Source organism: Colossoma macropomum, unplaced genomic scaffold (assembly GCF_904425465.1).
Source record: "Colossoma macropomum unplaced genomic scaffold, Colossoma_macropomum, whole genome shotgun sequence".
In the NCBI taxonomy this organism is placed as follows: domain Eukaryota; kingdom Metazoa; phylum Chordata; class Actinopteri; order Characiformes; family Serrasalmidae; genus Colossoma; species Colossoma macropomum.
Genome location: NW_023494803.1, coordinates 4,081,218 through 4,099,945, shown reverse-complemented (window position 1 = coordinate 4,099,945; position 18,728 = coordinate 4,081,218). Strand labels below are relative to the sequence as shown.

At 40.7% G+C, this 18,728-nt stretch overlaps 1 protein-coding gene across 3 annotated transcripts in view; it reads left to right on the top strand.

Annotated features, from left to right (window-relative positions):
• Positions 1-18,728, top strand: part of rasgrp3 (RAS guanyl releasing protein 3 (calcium and DAG-regulated)) — a 119,625-nt gene that overhangs the window by 67,199 nt on the left and 33,698 nt on the right. For all 3 annotated transcript variants that reach the window (XM_036592620.1, XM_036592618.1, XM_036592619.1), the window contains exons 5-8: positions 632-763; positions 5,808-5,955; positions 9,135-9,308; positions 15,350-15,466. In XM_036592620.1, coding sequence (XP_036448513.1) covers positions 632-763; positions 5,808-5,955; positions 9,135-9,308; positions 15,350-15,466 — 571 coding nt within the window. The remainder of the gene's footprint in view (positions 1-631; positions 764-5,807; positions 5,956-9,134; positions 9,309-15,349; positions 15,467-18,728) is intronic.

The window sequence follows — 18,728 nt, the reverse complement described above, 5'->3', positions numbered from 1 at the left end:
ATAGTCAAGTCGTGGCTACAACTTAGTAAGACATGGGAACGAGATCCTAATGTTTGGCCATTAGTAAAGCATGAGAACAAGAAAATTAAGTTGTGGCTACAACTTAGTAAGGCGTGGGAATGAGATCCTAATGCATGGCCATGACTTAGTCAAGTCATGGCTACAACTTAGTAAGGCGTGGGAATGAGATCCTAATGTGTGGCAATAAGATAATTAATCCTTGGCCACAGCTTAATAAGGCATGAACTTGTTCCCATGCCTCACTAAGTCGAGGCCACAAGCTTATTATCCTGTTTCCACAACTTACTAATTTGTGGCCACATATTAGGATCTCATTCCCACTCGTTAATACGGCATGGCCACACATTATTTTTACTAATACAGGCTCACCAGCAGGGCTCCGTACCCTAGTTATGCTTTGCTTCGTTCCAACAGCGACAATTTGTTTATTTCATTTTTTCTGACACTGAAACCTGAATATTGTACTAAATGGCCATTTTTGCTGGACGTTAAATAAATCAACAATAGTTTCTGATTTTTGCACATTGAGAATATGAGAGTAAAAGTGTGGGCTTAAATCTATAAATCTATGAAGACAGAAACTGATTTTTGGTCCTCTGTGTGCATTTAGGTACTGGATCGTCGAGTTCCCTGCTGAGTTTGATCTGGATCTGGGTCTGATCCGACTGACGGAAGAGTTCAGAGATGTAGCAGCACAGCTGGGCTGTGACCAACACCTCAAACTGCTCGACATATCCACCATGTGAGTCCAGTTTCTGCACATTTCTCTCTCTCCATTCTCTCTCCCTCTCTCTCTGTATGCATTAGCATAATGATCACACCATTAGATTACCAAGTAATAAATTAGTCATCGTTGACCTATAAAGTTGAAACGATCACTGTTATGTTGATTAGAATAAACGCTGTTTATAACGCCGACTGACTGACGTTGATGCATTATGAATGCAGATCCTGCCCTTTTAGTGGCTAATTGTGAGTGACTGCTAACGATGCCGCTGACAGTAGATTGCGATTGTACTGAGAAGCACAGGGCTTCATTAGAGACTGCTAATTGAACTCTATTACATGAGATCATTTTCAGAGCATTCCGGCACCTGGGGGCCACATTTCTAATCAGTCTGGTTCATAAAGTCAACACATTATAGCTAAGAGCTCAAGTACAGTTTAATTATGACTCTGCTGATGAGCAATCGAAATGACAAATGATGACAAACGACAAAAAACAGTCAGCAGTAAATAAACATCACCTCATGCCATCTGGCTTAGTGCGTATGTCATTGTCAATAAAAGGATCCAGAGAATGCTAATACGGCTGACAATGTATGACAGCCAGCATTTCCAATAAGCTCAGTATGATAGTGTTGGTCCCATTTTATATCAAGTGTCTCTAATAACTGTGTAGTTACACATGAACAACATATGCAACAACACTGTAACTACTGATGATTTAGTCGGTGTTACAGATGGATTACAGCAGTACAGCCTATGTAATTACACGTGTATGAACTTTCAGTTTTGCCTCATGTAATTACACAAGTGCATCTTCTACAGAGGAACGTTCCTGTAGTGCAGTGTAAGCCCGGATAAGTTGAATTTACTTAAAAAAATTAAATAATGCGTAATGAAACTTAAGTTAGAATAACTATAATTTTTGTATTAGGCTAACATAAACACATGTTTGTGCAAGTCATAAATTCTAATTATTTTAATTTAACATTTTGAAATTGCAATTTAATTCCAGGTTTCATTAGGCAATTGAGAATTTTTTTTCTAATTAAGTGATAATAACCGCTTTGACAAAGACCGAAGAGTTAACCTTTACAGTGAACATGGTCACTGACCGACACAAACGCCCACTCATCAGCAAAGAGAACGATAACTTTCGCTCTTAGCCAACAACACAACATCAGGCAGCATAAAGCATATATAAAACACATATGCCTGAGGAAAGGCAGCCTGGGTGGAATGAAAGCACACTGACGGCGAGTAAAACAAATAGAAAGAAACACTCAATATGCAAATAGATGGAGCCAGCAGCCAATGGGAAAGAAATATATAACTGTAACTGTATTTTACAGCTTACTTAGCTTCACTCAGTTTCACACATTTGTTCAGCAACTTTAGTGAGAAAGAAACAATTAAAACCAACAGAAATGTCATCATTTTTTGAATGTAGGGTTTCAAAGTTGCCATAGCAACAGACTAAACTAAATAGCAATAAGTTAGTTCAACTCAGAAATGCCATTTGACTGTACAAAATCATCAAAAATGTTCCTTAACTTAAAATTGATGAGTAATATGTGGGATATACTGAGTTTTATGTACAACAGACTTAATTTATTTGAGTTAAAACAAAATGCGGGATTACAGTGTAGTTGTTATGTAGGTACTGTGTAATAATGGAGAGGTAATATAGACATTACTTGGGGTGTAATGCAACACATTTAATTAATGTCATAAAAGTTACATGTTAATATAAGTGGACTCTGCTGGACTGTCACATATACAGAATGGTTTAAAGCTGAAAGTGGTGTCACAGCACCAGCAACATAAATGCTAGCTAATGTTAGGAAAGCTGGCAGATACAGTGTAAGTAATGTCTTAATGTAAGTTATTACATACTTCCTTTTACTGCTTGAAAAAAACTGTCCAGTGTTCCAGTGATTACAAATGTAATTGCATTTATGTTATTACCATTGTGTAATTACATGAGAGAGAATAGGCTGTTACAACTATTAAGATACACTTGTGTTATTACATAAGGTGTAATCCATCTGTAACAGTGACTAAATCATTAGTGGTTACAGTGTTGCCACATATGTTGTTCACATGTAACTACACAGTTATTAGAGACACTATATAGTGGGACCATAGTGTTCATAGCCTCATTAGTTGAGTGTAAGACCCCCTTGTGTACTTTCACTCACTGGCCACTTTTTGAAGCCCACCTCCCTTAAACGTCCACTGTATCAGTCTACAATTACAGACTGTAGCCCATATGTTGTCAGCCGCCCTCTAACTTGTTCATTATTGGTCAGTTTTGGACTAGTTGACCAGATATTACTTGGGTGGTGGACCATTCTTAGCACTGCACTGACACATGGTAGCGGTACACACTTAAGAAAGATGGTGCTTCAAGGATTCTTTAGCAAAGAAAATGGTTCTATATGGAACCATGAACACTCAAAGAACCCTTTGATTGATTAAAGGCTTCTTTGCATCATGAAAGGGTTCTTCTGACTGATGGAGAATGTGCTGTAGATGGTTCTATATAGAACCTTTTCTGAAACTCAGTGCAAACTGGCTTAGCTATTCTTAGGTTATAGAAGTGTGTAATAAAACTCAAATCTTTGTTTGTGCTTAAGAATGCATACTTATGAATGCATATTTGCACTGGAAGTTTATTTAGTAACAAAAACAAAAGAGTTGAAATACATGTTTCCCCTGTGTGTATCTAAAAGAGAAAGACTATGTGCAAAACATTTAAATCATACGTTTCCTCTATGTAGATTATCTGTGCCTGTTCTTGTACATAACTTGCACATGCATGCACTACCTGCAACTGTGAATGTGAGCAGTGCAGATCGTGGGAAGTGCTGTAAAGTCAGTGAACAATCTGTGCAAGCAACAAATTTGAAGCTGATAGTGACAGATAAAGATCCTCGTGCTGAAGAAGAAGGCGCTCCTCACCTAAATAGACCAGGCGCTATTTTCGTTCAGAAACAGCTCTGTAAGCTTTACATCCTAGTCATAACCTCCTCATTGCGAACATCCACTATACTGGACATTTTCCCCTAGTTATTGGAAGCAGGTATGGCCCCACACTTGCTTTTAAGTGTTTCTATAGAACTCAGTCTTTGTATTTATTGGTCATTTATTAGAATATTGTCTTGTTTTAATCTTGTCATAAACTAAAACACTGTGGCAGCTGGCGAGATAGACCCTCACTGCCTCTGTGTTTCTAAACTATCCTGTATTTATTTCAGCAATGTTTTTGTATGTTTGTCCTTCTAGAAGGTCCCTCATGTAAAGGTTGATAAAGGGAATAGTAGATATTTAATTCTATATATATGCAAATTTTAAGATAAATCATATTGTCCAGTAGGACATTTGGAGTCATTGTAGTAAATTATGCATTTAGTCATGCATTACAAAACACAATCATTCAGGATTTGTATTTATTTTAATAAAAGTAGAATCTCATGTTTATTTAACCCCTTAAAGCCCCAGGCTTATTACATACTAAGGCTTATTATTGAGTAACTACAGGAATTTCAATGCAAATTGGTCTAACTATTGTTAGATCGTAGAAGTATGTAATAAGATTTTGGGCCCGCTGGAAGACGCTGACCTGTTAAGGGGTTAAGAGTGACTGTAGATCCTATTCTATGAATTTGGGATTAAAACTGTTCAATGTTTTTCACCTTATAATATACCAGACATTGGAATTAGGCACAGGAAATCTGCAAGATTTTGAAAAATGAATATATTTATTATCATCAGGATAGCAGACCCAAACAAAAAATTGAATATTTCCTGTGTTTCAGTAACGTTATTCCTGTCTACAACACTGTGCTAGCATATCAAATACATGTATTGTGTAATATTACATATGTATGTGATGCCCTTTGTAATGTTTTCTGACTTTTTTCATCAATAACCTCAATGGTTTCAACCCTTTGTTCATTTTAGATATAGTTGGGAATTCAGTGAATATGCTTTGTGTTCAAAAGCTCTTTGTTTAATATTGTCATATAAAAATTATGAAGAAAAATATGTTATATTTTAGTATGCAGAGGTCCAGGCAGTTCCAAGAGCTCAGAAATTTTTTAATGCAGCTGGACAATCAGTAAACACAGAAGAAGTGAAAAAAATATGTTCATTCTTGTTCAAACATTTTATTCGCGTAAGTCCAAATGTCCACTATGCTGTCCAGTATAATATCCACTATACATCGATCAAGCATAAAATTCTGACCACCTCGTTTCTACGCTCATTGTCCATTTTATCAGCTCCACTTACTATATAGGTGCACTTTGTAGTTCTACAGTTACAGACTGTAGTCCATCTGTTTCTCTGCATACTTTGTTAGCCCCCTTTTACCCTGTTCTTCAGTGGTCTGGACCCCCCATGGACCCTCACAGAGCAGGTACTATTTGGGTGGTGGATCATTCTCAGCACTGCAGTAACACTGATGTGGTGGTGGCATGTTAGTGTGTGTTGCGCTGGTGCGAGTGGATCAGACACAGCAGTGCTGCTGGAGTTTTTAAACACTGTGTCCACTCACTGTCCACTCTATTAGACACTCCTACCTTGTCGGTCCACCTTGTAGATGTAAAGTCAGAGACGATAGCTCATCTGCTGCTGCACAGTTTGTGTTGGTCATCCTGTAGTCCTTCATCAGTGGTCACAGGACGATTTTTGGTTGGTGGACTATTCTTAGTCCAGCAGTGACACTGAGGTGTTTAAAAACTCCAGCAGCACTGCTGTGTCTGATTTACTCAGACCAGCGCAACACACACTAACACACCACCACCATGTCAGTGTTACTGCAGTGCCACCCAAATAGTACCTGCTCTGTGAGGGTCCATGGGGGTCCTGACCACTGAAGAACAGGCTAACAAAGTATGCAGAGAAACAGATGGACTACAGTCTGTAACTGTACAACTACAAAGTGCACCTATATAGTAAGTGGAGCTGATAAAATGGACAATGACTTTGAGATGTTTCTACTGATTATTATGCAACACCCCATGGTTAAACTTTGAACTCTGACACCTCCACAGCCCTTCCTACGACTGGATGAGGAAGCTAACGCAGCGCAAGAAGCAAGTAAAGAAGGGCAAAGCCTCTCTGCTGTTCGACCACCTGGAGCCCATCGAGTTGGCTGAACACCTCACCTTCCTAGAGTACAAGTCCATCAGGAGGATATCAGTGAGTCCACAGCCTGCAGGTGGAAAAACAAAAGCTCCAGCGAATCTAAAAATGTCAAGTACACAGACACATATCACTCTCTATCTCGGTACTTTGCAGATGAAAGCCGTGCACGCTCCCCTGGGAAAGGGTGCACCTGTGCATGGCTTTCATCTGGAACACACCGAGATAGAGAGTGATACGTGTCTGTGTACTTGCATTCATAGACTCACTGAACCTCACATCAGCTGCACAACATAGTGTTTGTTGATCGTGATTGGCCTTTGCAACCAGGAATGGGGTACTCAGAAAGCCAGTGGGGCCGGTACCCAGGAGCCTCTGAATGCTAGAGGGGTCCTGATTGGGGCCCTAGACCACAAGGCTCCAGGGTAAGGGTGCCTACACACTAAGCAACGCAAGGATGGAGTGTTGCAGATCATGTCTGTCTAGAAGGCGTGGATATGGCTGGAGCAGGGGCGGAGTTTCTATAGTTCGAACTCCAGCGGGGAGCAAAAGCAGAACCAAAAAAAAAAGAAATATGGACCATTGAAAGAAATGGCCATGGCGATGGCCATATACAGAGTCATAGAGATCAGGCGAAGAGCACACGTTCAGTGTGTCCCATTTCAGGGGCTGCATCCTTCGGAGGCTGCATTCGAAGGCCGATTGTGTCACAGTGGTGCGACTAGATTGTCCCATTTCGAAGGCTCCTTCATATGTGGCCGACGAATGTGTCCTTCTTTTCCATGGCAACGAAGGATCCAACGGGTGGATCCTTCGCCAGCCAACATATCCCGAGGTTCATTGCGTTCCGGCGAGGATTCAACAGAGAAACGAACGGCGGCTGAAGAGACACTTTTAAATAATAAATAAATAAAAAAAGTTTTGGGCTTAAACTGAGGCGAATGGCTAACTTTTTAAAAAAGAAAAACAAAAAACAAACCAGTCTCATCAGTAGCCGGCAGGGAAGCATCTCCAGCTCTAATAAATGAAAAAGTAAACAACTAAAATCAAAGTTTCTGGCTCCATCTTTAAATAACTTTAAAATAACTTGACAAGAGCGGTGTTTTGTGACGCAGCAGTAAGGGTGGGAACAGCGGTGCTGCGACGCAAACAGAAAATCCGCCGTAGGGCAGACCGTCTCATTATAGTTCAGCCTTCGCGGGTCTAAGCAGCCTTCGAAGGACACGCCTTCCCTCCACGCCATGTCCTCCAAAGGATCCAGCCCCTGAATTGGGACACACTGAGTGTCACTACTGATTAGTCTGTCCTCCATCTTGGACTTTCATCTGTTGTCGCCTGTGCCCGCCCATCCACGTTTCTATTGGTTGACGTTCCTCCACGTCGGAATTTTTTGGCAGTAAAACTTGAAATGGTTTATCCGACAGAGCCAATGCAGTGTCCTAACTGAAATACATTGGGGGGGACTGTGTTTCTGACATTGCGTCAGCCTGAAGCGTGTCGGCACCCGTGAGTGACACGGCAGCGTGAGCGCTACAGCTTGAACATGTTGGCCTTCCGTACATACAGCTTTCGTGCTGCTGAGCCGAACAGTGAGAAAATAATACAGACATTCCTTTTTCCAGACGGATAAATGGTCACTAGACTGCAGAAACATTGGAGAGATGAATCACATCAGCTTTATCAGACATATGCTTAGCCATTGTTAAGACATGAAAGCATAAGGCATAGCAAAGCCACATATGCTTAGAATGTTCTTCCATGTTAGGGAATTTTACTTTACTTTACTGTAAAGGAATTTTACTTTACTTTATGAACTTTACTTTCCAGTAATTCAGCCAAGCTGACCTCAAATATTCTTTATCATGTCTAACGAAGACTTTCCACGGCTATTTCTGTGTTTGTGTGCATTTACTTGTGGACAGTCAAAAATTTGGACCCTCCTGACTTGAATTAATGTTTTTAGAATTTTGTTTTAAATTAAGGCTGTGATAAACAGCAGGATTTGAATACTCGTTGACATATCCAAAGAATCTTAGTACTCATTGTGAAAATCACACTAAAGCAATAATATTTCAGATATTTTTTGTTGTTTTTTTGTCATCCGACAGAACAGATACATACATATATATATATATATATATATATATATATATATATATATATATATACACCTATTTGGCCTACAGCAGAGTGGCCCCACCCACTCACACTGAAGTTAAAAGGAGGGTTTCAGCCTGGACTGCTTTCTGAATGAAGCACAATACAGTGCAGCCTATCATAATAGACAGGGCCTTAAAATGTGATGTTGTTGTTGTTCTTAAAGCGCAGAACTGTTCTCACCTTTGTGCTCTTGAGTGAGCGTTGATTCTGTTCTTACCCAAGAACAAATCCCAGATAAGAAAACACTGGTGAAGGTCAGAATCTTCATGTAAACTGCATAAGTGGGTTTTAAGAAGACATTTCGTCTTAAGAATGGTTCGTGAATGAGGCCCAGTGTTTTCAGGAGACTCTTCTCTGACACAGCGGTAAAACTTGTTGAAATAAACAGATCTGCTGTTTGTGCTGTCAAGTTTCAAATCTGTTTAATTAGGGAGAAAAACATGGTTGGTTACATGACGGAGTCAGAGGCAGAATGAATTGGACACAAGGCGATTGCTAAACGTACATGAAAATTGTCATGTGTCGTTAATGCACATCTATTTTACCAAAATAATATAAAATGGTTTTGATTTATTTAGCTTTTTTGGTTCTGTACAGTTATATGCAAAAGTTTGAACACGTTTTGATCAAATTACATGTTTTGTTGATTTTTTTTTAGTGAAAAAAGTGAACACATCCTCTACAGAGAACACACTTCACACATGTTAATGCACACTTACTGTTTAATGGCTGAATTAACAAATTGAGGAAAAATAAAATGTGCAAAAATTTTATATTTTATGTTTTTTTTATTAAGCAAATAAATAGAAATTGTGAAATATTTCAGTGTGTTGTCTGTAGAGGATGTGTTGACTTATTTTCACTTAGAAAATCAGCTAAACATGTCATTTGATTGGAGGTGTACACACTTTTGCATAAGACTGCACGTGTCATTTCCTAGCTTTGATGCCTTTCATATTATATCAAAGGTGTAGAGAGAATAAGGAAAATCCTTCTGTGATTATGTATCCAAACTTTTGACTGGTACATGTACGCCCAGTTTTGGGCTCGTGTTTCATGCGTTTGTGTGTTTTCAGTTCACAGACTATCAGAGCTATGTGGTCCATGGCTGTTTGGTTGATAACCCCACGCTGGAGCGCTCCATCGCCCTGTTTAACGGGGTGTCCCAGTGGGTGCAGCTGATGGTGCTCAGCAAACTCACCCCCCAGCACAGAGCCCACGTCATCAGCAAGTTCATCCATGTCGCCCAGGTACGATCCCACTCTCATCAGTCATTGTGTTCATTGGTGGTGATGTTCATACAAACCCAGTTCCAAAAAATTTGGGACAGTATGTGAAATGCTAATAAAACAGAAAGCAGTGATTAGTAAATTCTGTTTGACCTGTAATGAAAAATATCAACAATATATCAACAATATTTGATGTTTTACCTTATGAACTGGATTGTTTTTTGTAAATATACACTTATTCCAAATGCGACGCCTGCAACATGTTCCTAAAAGTATTGGGACAGGAGCATGTTTACCACTGTGTGACATCACCTTTCCTTTAAGGGGACCTATTATGCATTTTTAATGTTCACAATTTTATTTTTGAAGTCTACTAGAAAAGATTCACAGCTTCCAAAAACTCATTATTTTTCTCATACTATACTATTCATTATTCACCCTCTGTCTAAAAAGCTCATACATCATTGCCTTAGGCTGGCTTTACATGGTGAAACTTTCATGCAACTTTAGTTGCTTGAAACCTACATGAAACTAAATTGCATACGAGTGTATATTTACAAAAACCAATAAAGCTGATAAGATGAAACATTAAATATCTTGTATTTGTACTGCTTTTGTTTAAATACAGGTAAAAGTGGATTTACAAATCACTGCTTTCTGTTTTCATCTGTGTTTGACTTACTGTTCCAACTTTTTGGGAGTTGGGTTTGTACATCCACAGTTGGTGTGAAAGCATGGTGCACTCGGTTTGGTCATTTTGTGGTCATCATTGAGTAGTTAAGCATGCTGTGTTAAAGCAATACCAGTCAAATATACTCAGTTATCTCCTTAACGCAAATGCAGTTGATCAGCTGATAGTTTGGTGTCTAAAGTTTGCTAGGTTTGTGTTGGAGCCAAGAGGCTATTATAGCTAATAAACAATGGAAGCCACTACCACTACTACTGTTTCTGCTATGTAATGTTCTTTTGCTTTTGTCCTTTTTGCCTGATTGACTAGATTTTGGGGTAAAGGAAAAATGAACTAAAATTAAAATTATAACTATTTTACAAACTGCAGTTAGTCATATTTAACATACAAACACATGCAAAAACTTGGGACGCTGACACTGAAACACCGAGAAAGGCAAACACAGCCTGTGTTTTAAGCTGTCCCCTTGATTATGCAACTGTAGCCCACTAGCCTCTAAACGCAGCACCCGCAGGCCCTCAGCGCTCCGAAAGCTTGCCGAGAGCTCCAGCACTCAGATGAAGAATGATGACATTTACAGCCTCTTTGATATGCTAATTTTGTACACGCACACAAAGACAATGTACCAGACAAGAGCGATATCCAAAAGGCAGCCGTGGGAGAGGGAGATGTGGACGTAGGTGTGCTCTGCACTGATGGAGAACCGGTGCCACTCACCCCTCAGCTTTGCATTTCTCCTGCTGAGTAGCCCACCGTTCAAACTGTACACACTGGAACGATGTGGATCTCACAGCAGAATGAGATGTTCAGATTGCGCAGTCAATAAAGCATCAAATGTGTTCCATTTTCTGTTGGTCTTTGTATCAAAAGCTTGTCCGCCCCAGCTTGATGCTGAAAGGGTCTGGCTAAGACCATAAAAACAGCACTTCAGTGATAACATCATTACCTTGGGCTGGCTTTACACAGTGAAAGTTTCATTCAACTTTAGTTGCTTGAAATCTACATGAAACTAAATTGCGCTTGAGTTGCATAATGTAAAGCATCCTGCAACTCACTCGAAACTCACCCTGCAACAGTTGCAATTTCGTGAAACATGTTTTATGAAACAGAATGCCGTTCTGGTAGGCTGTGTCATTAGACTTGTTCCATGAAGTTGAGATACTTGCAAGTGTTGTGGCAGAGTTTCAATATGAAATCTTCCATGACATGTTTATGGCAACATTATGTAGCAGGGGTCAAGTAGGGCAGTCATGGGCTGGAGGTTAGGGAACCAGCCTTGTGACCGGAAGGTTGCTGGTTTGATCCCCTCAGCTGACAGTATGTGACTGAAGTGCCCTTGAGCAAGGCACCTAACCCCCAACTGCTCACTGGGGGCCATGGATAGGGCTGCCCACCACTCCGGGCAAGTGTGCTCACTGCCCCCTAGTGTGTGTGGTGTTTCACTGCATGGATGGGTTAAATGCAGAGGACTAATTCCGATGTGCTCAGACACAGTTGGCTAAAAAAGTTCATTTCAAAATTTTTATTTTAAAGTAACTTTAACATTTGTTTATTCAGCTATGATGCAGGTAATTTACAAAAAGGTGAATTTTTTTAAAGAGTTTTCAAAGTTTCTGTATAATTCAGTTGTTGAGATGTAAACAAAGTCATTCAGTTAAATTTACCTGCTAAAAATATCTTGGTAAGTGAACACCTTTTGGATCTAGCTATTATGAGACGGTGAGAAGAACATAAGATTATTCTAATAGTTCTATAATGTTTCCCGATGCTTAATTGTTTCATCTTGAGGGGTGGTCTTCTATTGGCAGCTGCCTTTATTTCAGTGTATAATTTCTCTAGATAAGATGACTCGTACAAGTGACAAGTACAAATGAGTTAAATGTTCAAATGATATTGTTTTAACAATCACAAAATCAAGTATAAGACACATTATGAAATGGATAGTTCTGGCCCTAAATCTGATTGGCTGATCCGCATTTGAAGCCGTTATAAAATCCAGGATATACCATGGCTGTGAACTCTGTATTACTGTGCCGTGGCACGAAAAACCCTTCTGCTGTTAATGGAATAATCTTTGACTCTAATGCTGATCGGAGCACTGAGTATATTGATGAAGTAAGAACCTGTTTTTGTTTAAACTGAAGGGCTGACAACTTATTTTCTTCGATACAACTGGGCTGGTCAGCTAGCCAACTGGCTAAAAGATAGCTAAACAACTCAAGGTTTGAATTAAAGTACTCACGATATGATTCACTGAAAAACAGCGACATAAAACTCTAAAGAATGTCACCTGAATGTCCTACACGCTTCAAATGTCCGTGTTTCGGTCAGAAGTCATGTCAAACCCAGACTGAATCCCAAACGGCTCCGTACTCCCTAGCTAAATAGTGAGCTGTGTGACATTAAGTTTAGAAATTCTAGCTTCTGCTGTCGAATAGTGACTGCCTGTCGAGTATGAATGTGGATGAATCCCGAATGACCATTTTTAGTGGTATTTTGCATTGTTGGGCTGCAGGAGTCAGTATTTAAACTCCTACGTAGTGCACTATGAGAGCCGTTTGAGATTCAGCCCCAGCGTGAGAAAAGTGGCGTCGTCAGACTGGCAGAAGACTCACGGTGGTGATTTGGTGACCAAAGAGTACTTATAAACTGAAGGTTTTGCATTAAACAGTGCTGTGTTATCATATTTTCACTGTTATACGACAAAAGTTTTAAAAATCATGAAATGTCTGCAGTTTACAGTGATCGGCAACCGAACATTCTTCTCTTGCTTAGCAACGATACCGTACTCTAAAGGAACTACATTTCTTGGCGGAATACTTGTTTATGTCGATTATTATTAATAATAACTTAAATAATTATCTAAAATATTGTGCATTTTAATATATTTTACGTTGGCCGCCGTTTTATTAATGCAATAAGCCCCGAGAGGCTGGGTGTTCCTGTGATTTTATCACGGGGGAGGGAGTTTTAGGTTTCCTTGGTGCTACTTGTGATATTTGTGTCATAATCACAGCAAACCTGGTGTTTTCTTGAGATCTTGAGTTATTTATGTCTGTTATGTTGTGTTAATAAGATAACTCGAGATCTTGAGATTTTTTTGCTGTGATAATGATAAACGCCATGATGTCTCGAGGAGACAAATGAAAATAACAGGTTATCACAGAGTAGCGAATCCCACGGCCCTTTAGAGCTTCTTTAGAAACCAGACATCTAAAGCATATAGTTCCTTTAAAAGCCAGATCACTGAGAATTATTATATGAAATGGTTATGAATACACTGCCGGATGTCTAAAACCATCTCACGCACCACAAAAAGTTTTATGATAGCTTTGTGGAAAGAATTTAGCCTAAAATAAATGTGTTTAAATCATCCAGAGTGGTGTGATGTGAAGTGGGTTCACTCTAGAGAAACATACAGACTTTCGATTTCCTTACAGTGGTGCTGATAGGAACCAGGGGTCGCAACGTCCACAACACAAATATAGACATTCTGTTTATCTCAAGACTATCATACAACAGTATCTCAGGCATCATACAACATATTAAATGGGCATTTCAGCCTAAAACTAAATATTGTGACCCCTGGTTCCTATCACCACCACTGTAAAGAGTCTATCTATCTATCTATGTAAGAAGCACAGCTGTTGTGTAATGATGGGGTATAAAAGCAGATAGGTCTATACAGCCAGCTGATCACTGGGTAAGACAATTTCTTTTGCCCCCTTGCCTAATTAAGGGGCCTCTGTGCGGTACTGTACATGCGAGGCAGCCCCTCCTTCCTCCTCCCTGAGCCTAATGCAGCCCCTAATAGGCATTAAGTGAGGAGCTATTGAGTCTCTGAGCCGCTGTAACAAAGCAGGGCTGCTGTGTTGTGATCCCAGACAGCACTCAGCGCAGTTAATGCACCCGCTGAATGCAGCAGAATCAGTGCAGAGCTAATGGCTCGGATGTAAAGCAGCAGCGCGGCGAGAGATTTCTGTTTCTTTTTCAGTGCAGCAAAACATTTGTGGAGGTGCATTGTGGGAGTCGTTTCATGTGGCTTTGTTTCTCTCTCGCTCTCTCTCTCTCTCTCTCTCTCTCTCAAACTCTTCCTGTCTGTGTGCCTGTCTTACTGCATTTACTTCTCTCTCTACATTCTGCCTCTCTCTCTCTGTCTCTCTCTCTCTCTCTCTCTCTCTCTACCCCGTCTTTACCTCTCTCTCTCTCTCTCTCTCTCTCTCTACCCCTTCTGTCTTTACCTCTCTCTCTCTCTCTCTACCCCTTCTGTCTTTACCTCTCTCTACCCCTCTGTCTTTACCTCTCTCTCTTTCTCTCTCTCTCTCTCTCTCTCTACCCCTTCTGTCTTTACCTCTCTCTACCCCTCTGTCTTTACCTCTCTCTCTCTGTCTCTCTCTGTCTCTCTCTCTTACTCTCTCTCTCTCTCTCTCTCTCTCTACCCTTTCTGTCTTTACCTCTCTCTCTCTCTACCCCTTGTCTTTACCTCTCTCTCTCTCCCTCTCTCTCACTCTCTCTCTCTACCCCTTCTGTCTTTACCTCTCTCTACCCCTCTGTCTTTACCTCTCTCTCTGTGTCTCTCTGTCTCTCTCTCCCCTTTCTGTCTTTACCTCTCTCTCTACCCCTTCTGTCTTTACCTCTCTCTCTCTCTTTCTCTCTCACTCTACCCCCTCTGTCTTTACCTCTCTCTCTCTCTCCCCCCTCTCTCTCTACCCCTTCTGTCTTTACTCCTCCCTCTCTCTTTCTCACCTCATTCACCATCTCTCTCTACCCCTTCTGTCTTGACCTCTCATGTCTCTCTCTCATTGTCCATCTTTCTCATTTCTCTCTTTCTACTCCTCCCGTCTTTCTCTTTTCATTTCTCTTTTTCCCTTGCTCATATTTCTCTATTCTATCTGCCTGTTCCTCTTTTTCCATTGTTCATTATTCTCTCTCTCTTTCTCTCTGTATCTGCTCTTTCTCTCTCTGTTCATTCTCCATCTCTCTCTCTCTACCCAAATTCTGTCTTTACCTCTCCCTCTCCCTCTCTCTCTTTCTTCATCACTCTCCCTACCCCTTCTGTCTTTAACTCTTCCCCCTCTCTTCCTTCTCTCTCTTCATTCTCTCTCTCTACCCCATTGTCTTTACCTCTCCCTCTCTCTCTCTCTCTTTCCCCATCACTCTCCCTACCCTTTCTGTCTTTACCTCTTCCCCCTCTCTTCTTTCTCTCTCTCTTCATTCTCTCTCTCTCTGAACCCCGTTCTGTTATTACCTCTCCCTCTCTCCCATATTGCCCATATTTTTATCTGTGTATTCCCCTCTCTTTCCATTGTTCATTAATCTCTCTCTCTCTCTCTCTCTCTCTCTCTCTCTCTCTCTCTCTCTCTCTCTCGCACAGAAACTGCTCCACCTGCAGAACTTCAACACTCTGATGGCGGTGGTCGGGGGTTTGAGCCACAGCTCCATCTCTCGACTGAAGGAAACTCACTCCCACCTCAGCCCTGACGTCACCAAGGTAACAGCTGACCGGCCCTCAAACATTAACTAAACTGAACCACCTGCTGAACGTGCAGCAGCTCCAGCACTGATAACTCCTCTAAATTTGGTACATTGATAACTGCTTTATCAGCCAGTTATCAGCCATTTCCACACTGGAGATAACTGCACAGCTCGGTCCTGCCAGCGAAGTCATTCCTCACCCACTGCCTTCATTCCATTACTGCTAATGCTGCTAATTTAGATTAGATTAAGTGACCCTTATTAGTCCCACAATGGGGAAATTTCACCTCTGCAATCTAACCCATCCGTGCAGTGAAACACCACATACACACTAGTGAAGACACTCACTAGGGGGCGGTGAGCACACTTGCCCGGAGCAGTGTGCAGCCCTATCCACGGCGCCCAGGGAGCAGCTGGGGGTTAGGTGCCTTGCTCAAGGCTCAGGGGTTCCCTAACCTCCAGCCCACGACTGCCCCACAATGCTGAAACCCTGTAGATTACACTGTTTACCATTTATAAACACACCAACACACACCATTCCTGACACTTTTTTAGGAACCCCTGCCTAGCTCTGCCTTGCTGGTTTTAGCTCATCTACTGATGCACAATTTGTGTTAGCCATCCTTAATCCTTCCATCATCAACGGTCAGTTTCTGACCCTTCTGACACTTTTTTGGACTAAATTCTTTTTCTATTAGTATTCAAACCCACGCTCACACTGTGGACTAAATGAATACACAGAACAGACTAACACATTTCCAGTACTTTCTGTTAGCCAAAGTTGTAACATAAATAGCACTGTTATAAAAAGGGAATTCTGCCATTTTTGTAAAAAAAATTATGCATAATTGAATGGTTGGGATATAAGCACACTCAATCAGAGTGTGATGTGAAGTGGTTCACTCTAAAGAAACATACAGACTTTGATTTCCTTACAGTGGTGGTGATAGGAACCAGAGGTTGCAACGTCCACAACACAAATATAGACATTTTATTTACTATCCAAAACCACCAGTGAACCTACAAGTAAACCTGAGTTTTTATATGCAATGTTAATAGTAGTAAAAGATAAGTTTATGGGACTATTTTTCCCTATAACACCCTGCATATACCTCTTCACCATATCGCTGAAGAAAACCTTGTATCTCCATTTTTGTTATTTTTCAGCTTTTTACGTAATTTGAAAATGCCTGTTGCCCTACATATGGTGTGTAAATTTCATAATGAATGGACCAAAAGAAACGGCCCAAAATTGCTTGGAAAAAAGTCTGGTTCCATTGACTTCCATTAAAAGTAAAGCCTGTTTTTTCTTCTCCTGTAAAGTTACCATTTTGGAGATACGAAGTGTATATATATATATATATATACACAAGGCAACTTTTAGGGGTATTAAACTCTTCTGGTTCCTATCAGCCTGACTCTGAACAATTCTTACTCTCCAGAACGGAGCATATTAACTTAATTATGGAGATATTTTAATAAAACAGTTCACACTAGCTTTCGTTCATCATTAGCCATGTTAGCATTCTTTGGATTAAATGGACATTTCAGCCTAGAACTTTTTTTTGTCATGCTGTGTGATATTATCACAGTGCTCAGACAGAATGGGCACTACAATACTCAGCATGCATTACACAAATATGTCACACGACCACTGGGAATCTTCCCTATGATGATCAAGAATTCCCCTGGCTGTGTTTACATGGAAAGATTTCACCAATTATGCGCATGTGTAGAGTACCACTTATAAGGCGCTTTTCCACTGCATGGTACCGGCTCGACTCGACTCGACTCGACTCGACTCCACTTGCCTTTTTTGGTTTTAATTCAAGTTGGTACCATCACCGTCGAGATTCCAAGCAAGCTAAGCCGAAATGAAAAGGTGCCGTAAAAACTACAGACTACTGATTGGTCTGAGAGAGAATCACTAAACACATATGCTAACGTTCGCTACCCTCTTGCATTGCTTTTTTTGAGCAACCAGAATCATCTTGTCGTCTGAACTCTGATGTAGGATTTCCCAAACTCTTCTTTATTGTCAGCAGTCTTTTGTTCTGCCGCCATCAGCCTCTTCTGGACTAAATTTGTCTCCTTCACGTGTCAGCAGTTTCATTTGGCGTCGCTATAATGACCAGCTACATTGAGGGGGCGCTATATCTGCAGTGAAAAAATGAAGTAGCTGATACCAAAAGTGAGTCGAGTCAAGCAGGTAGCTACCATGCAGTGGAAAAGTGTCTCTGGTCTAGACCAGGGGTGAGCAACATGTGGCCCTGCCCTGCCTCAGCTCCATATCTGAACTAGATTTTTAAGTAAAAATAACATAATCATATTTTCTGGTAAAACAAAGTTCTGCTGATGGTTATAACACACAGTTCTTACACAGTTTTCAAAATTAATGTAGAGTTAATGTATAACTGCTAATTCACCCTTTAACCCTGAAGATTTGTGTGCAGACTGCTGGTCACACAGCAATGCAGATAAAAGTCTTGCCTAGCTAGCAAAAAATATAAGACCAACATCAATAATTTGGAGATGAACAGACTTATTTGGATTTATAACCTGCAGTGAGAAACTATCGAACACTAAAAAGTCACAAAGCTGATGTCAGCTTTTCATTCGCCAGCTTCTCTTTCGCATTTTCCCATTCCAGCTTAAATGGTGTCAAGCAACATTTAAGGTGGAATGGGAAAATTCAAACAAGAAGCTGGCGAATGAGAAGCGTCTTCAGCCTCTAAAAGTCAAACACTAAGGAAAAGTTTCCTGCCAGAGATGCGAGAAAAGCTACAGTTGAGCTAAAGCTTAAACCAGAGCAAAGCAAGTCTGTGTTTTCATTTATATTATATTTTTTATCCTACACTAGTACATTCGGACATACTGAGACATATTTACAGCCAAGATGGTAAAATGGACATACAATGTTGCTCCCCAAGGGGGGGTTGATTTTTGTGGAAAGGACAAAATGACTCTTAACATTTGGGTTGCTGACCCCTGGTGGTCCACTCAGAGTGACACGAGCGGCAGTACGTCACCTGAGTTTTCAGTTGCCGCACTTGTGTTTTTAATTAGCTCCATTGTTCATGTAAATCCACTGTCGGTCATTTGCTCACATGCCAGAGCAGCTTGTGGCTCCTACCGTGGTGAACATTATAAACTTGCAAAAGCCCGAGCACATACATACATACATACATCATCTAAACCGCTTATCCTTCTGGGTCGCGGTGGGGTGCTGGAGCCTATCCCAGCTGTCATTGGGCAGAAGGCAGGATACACCCTGGACA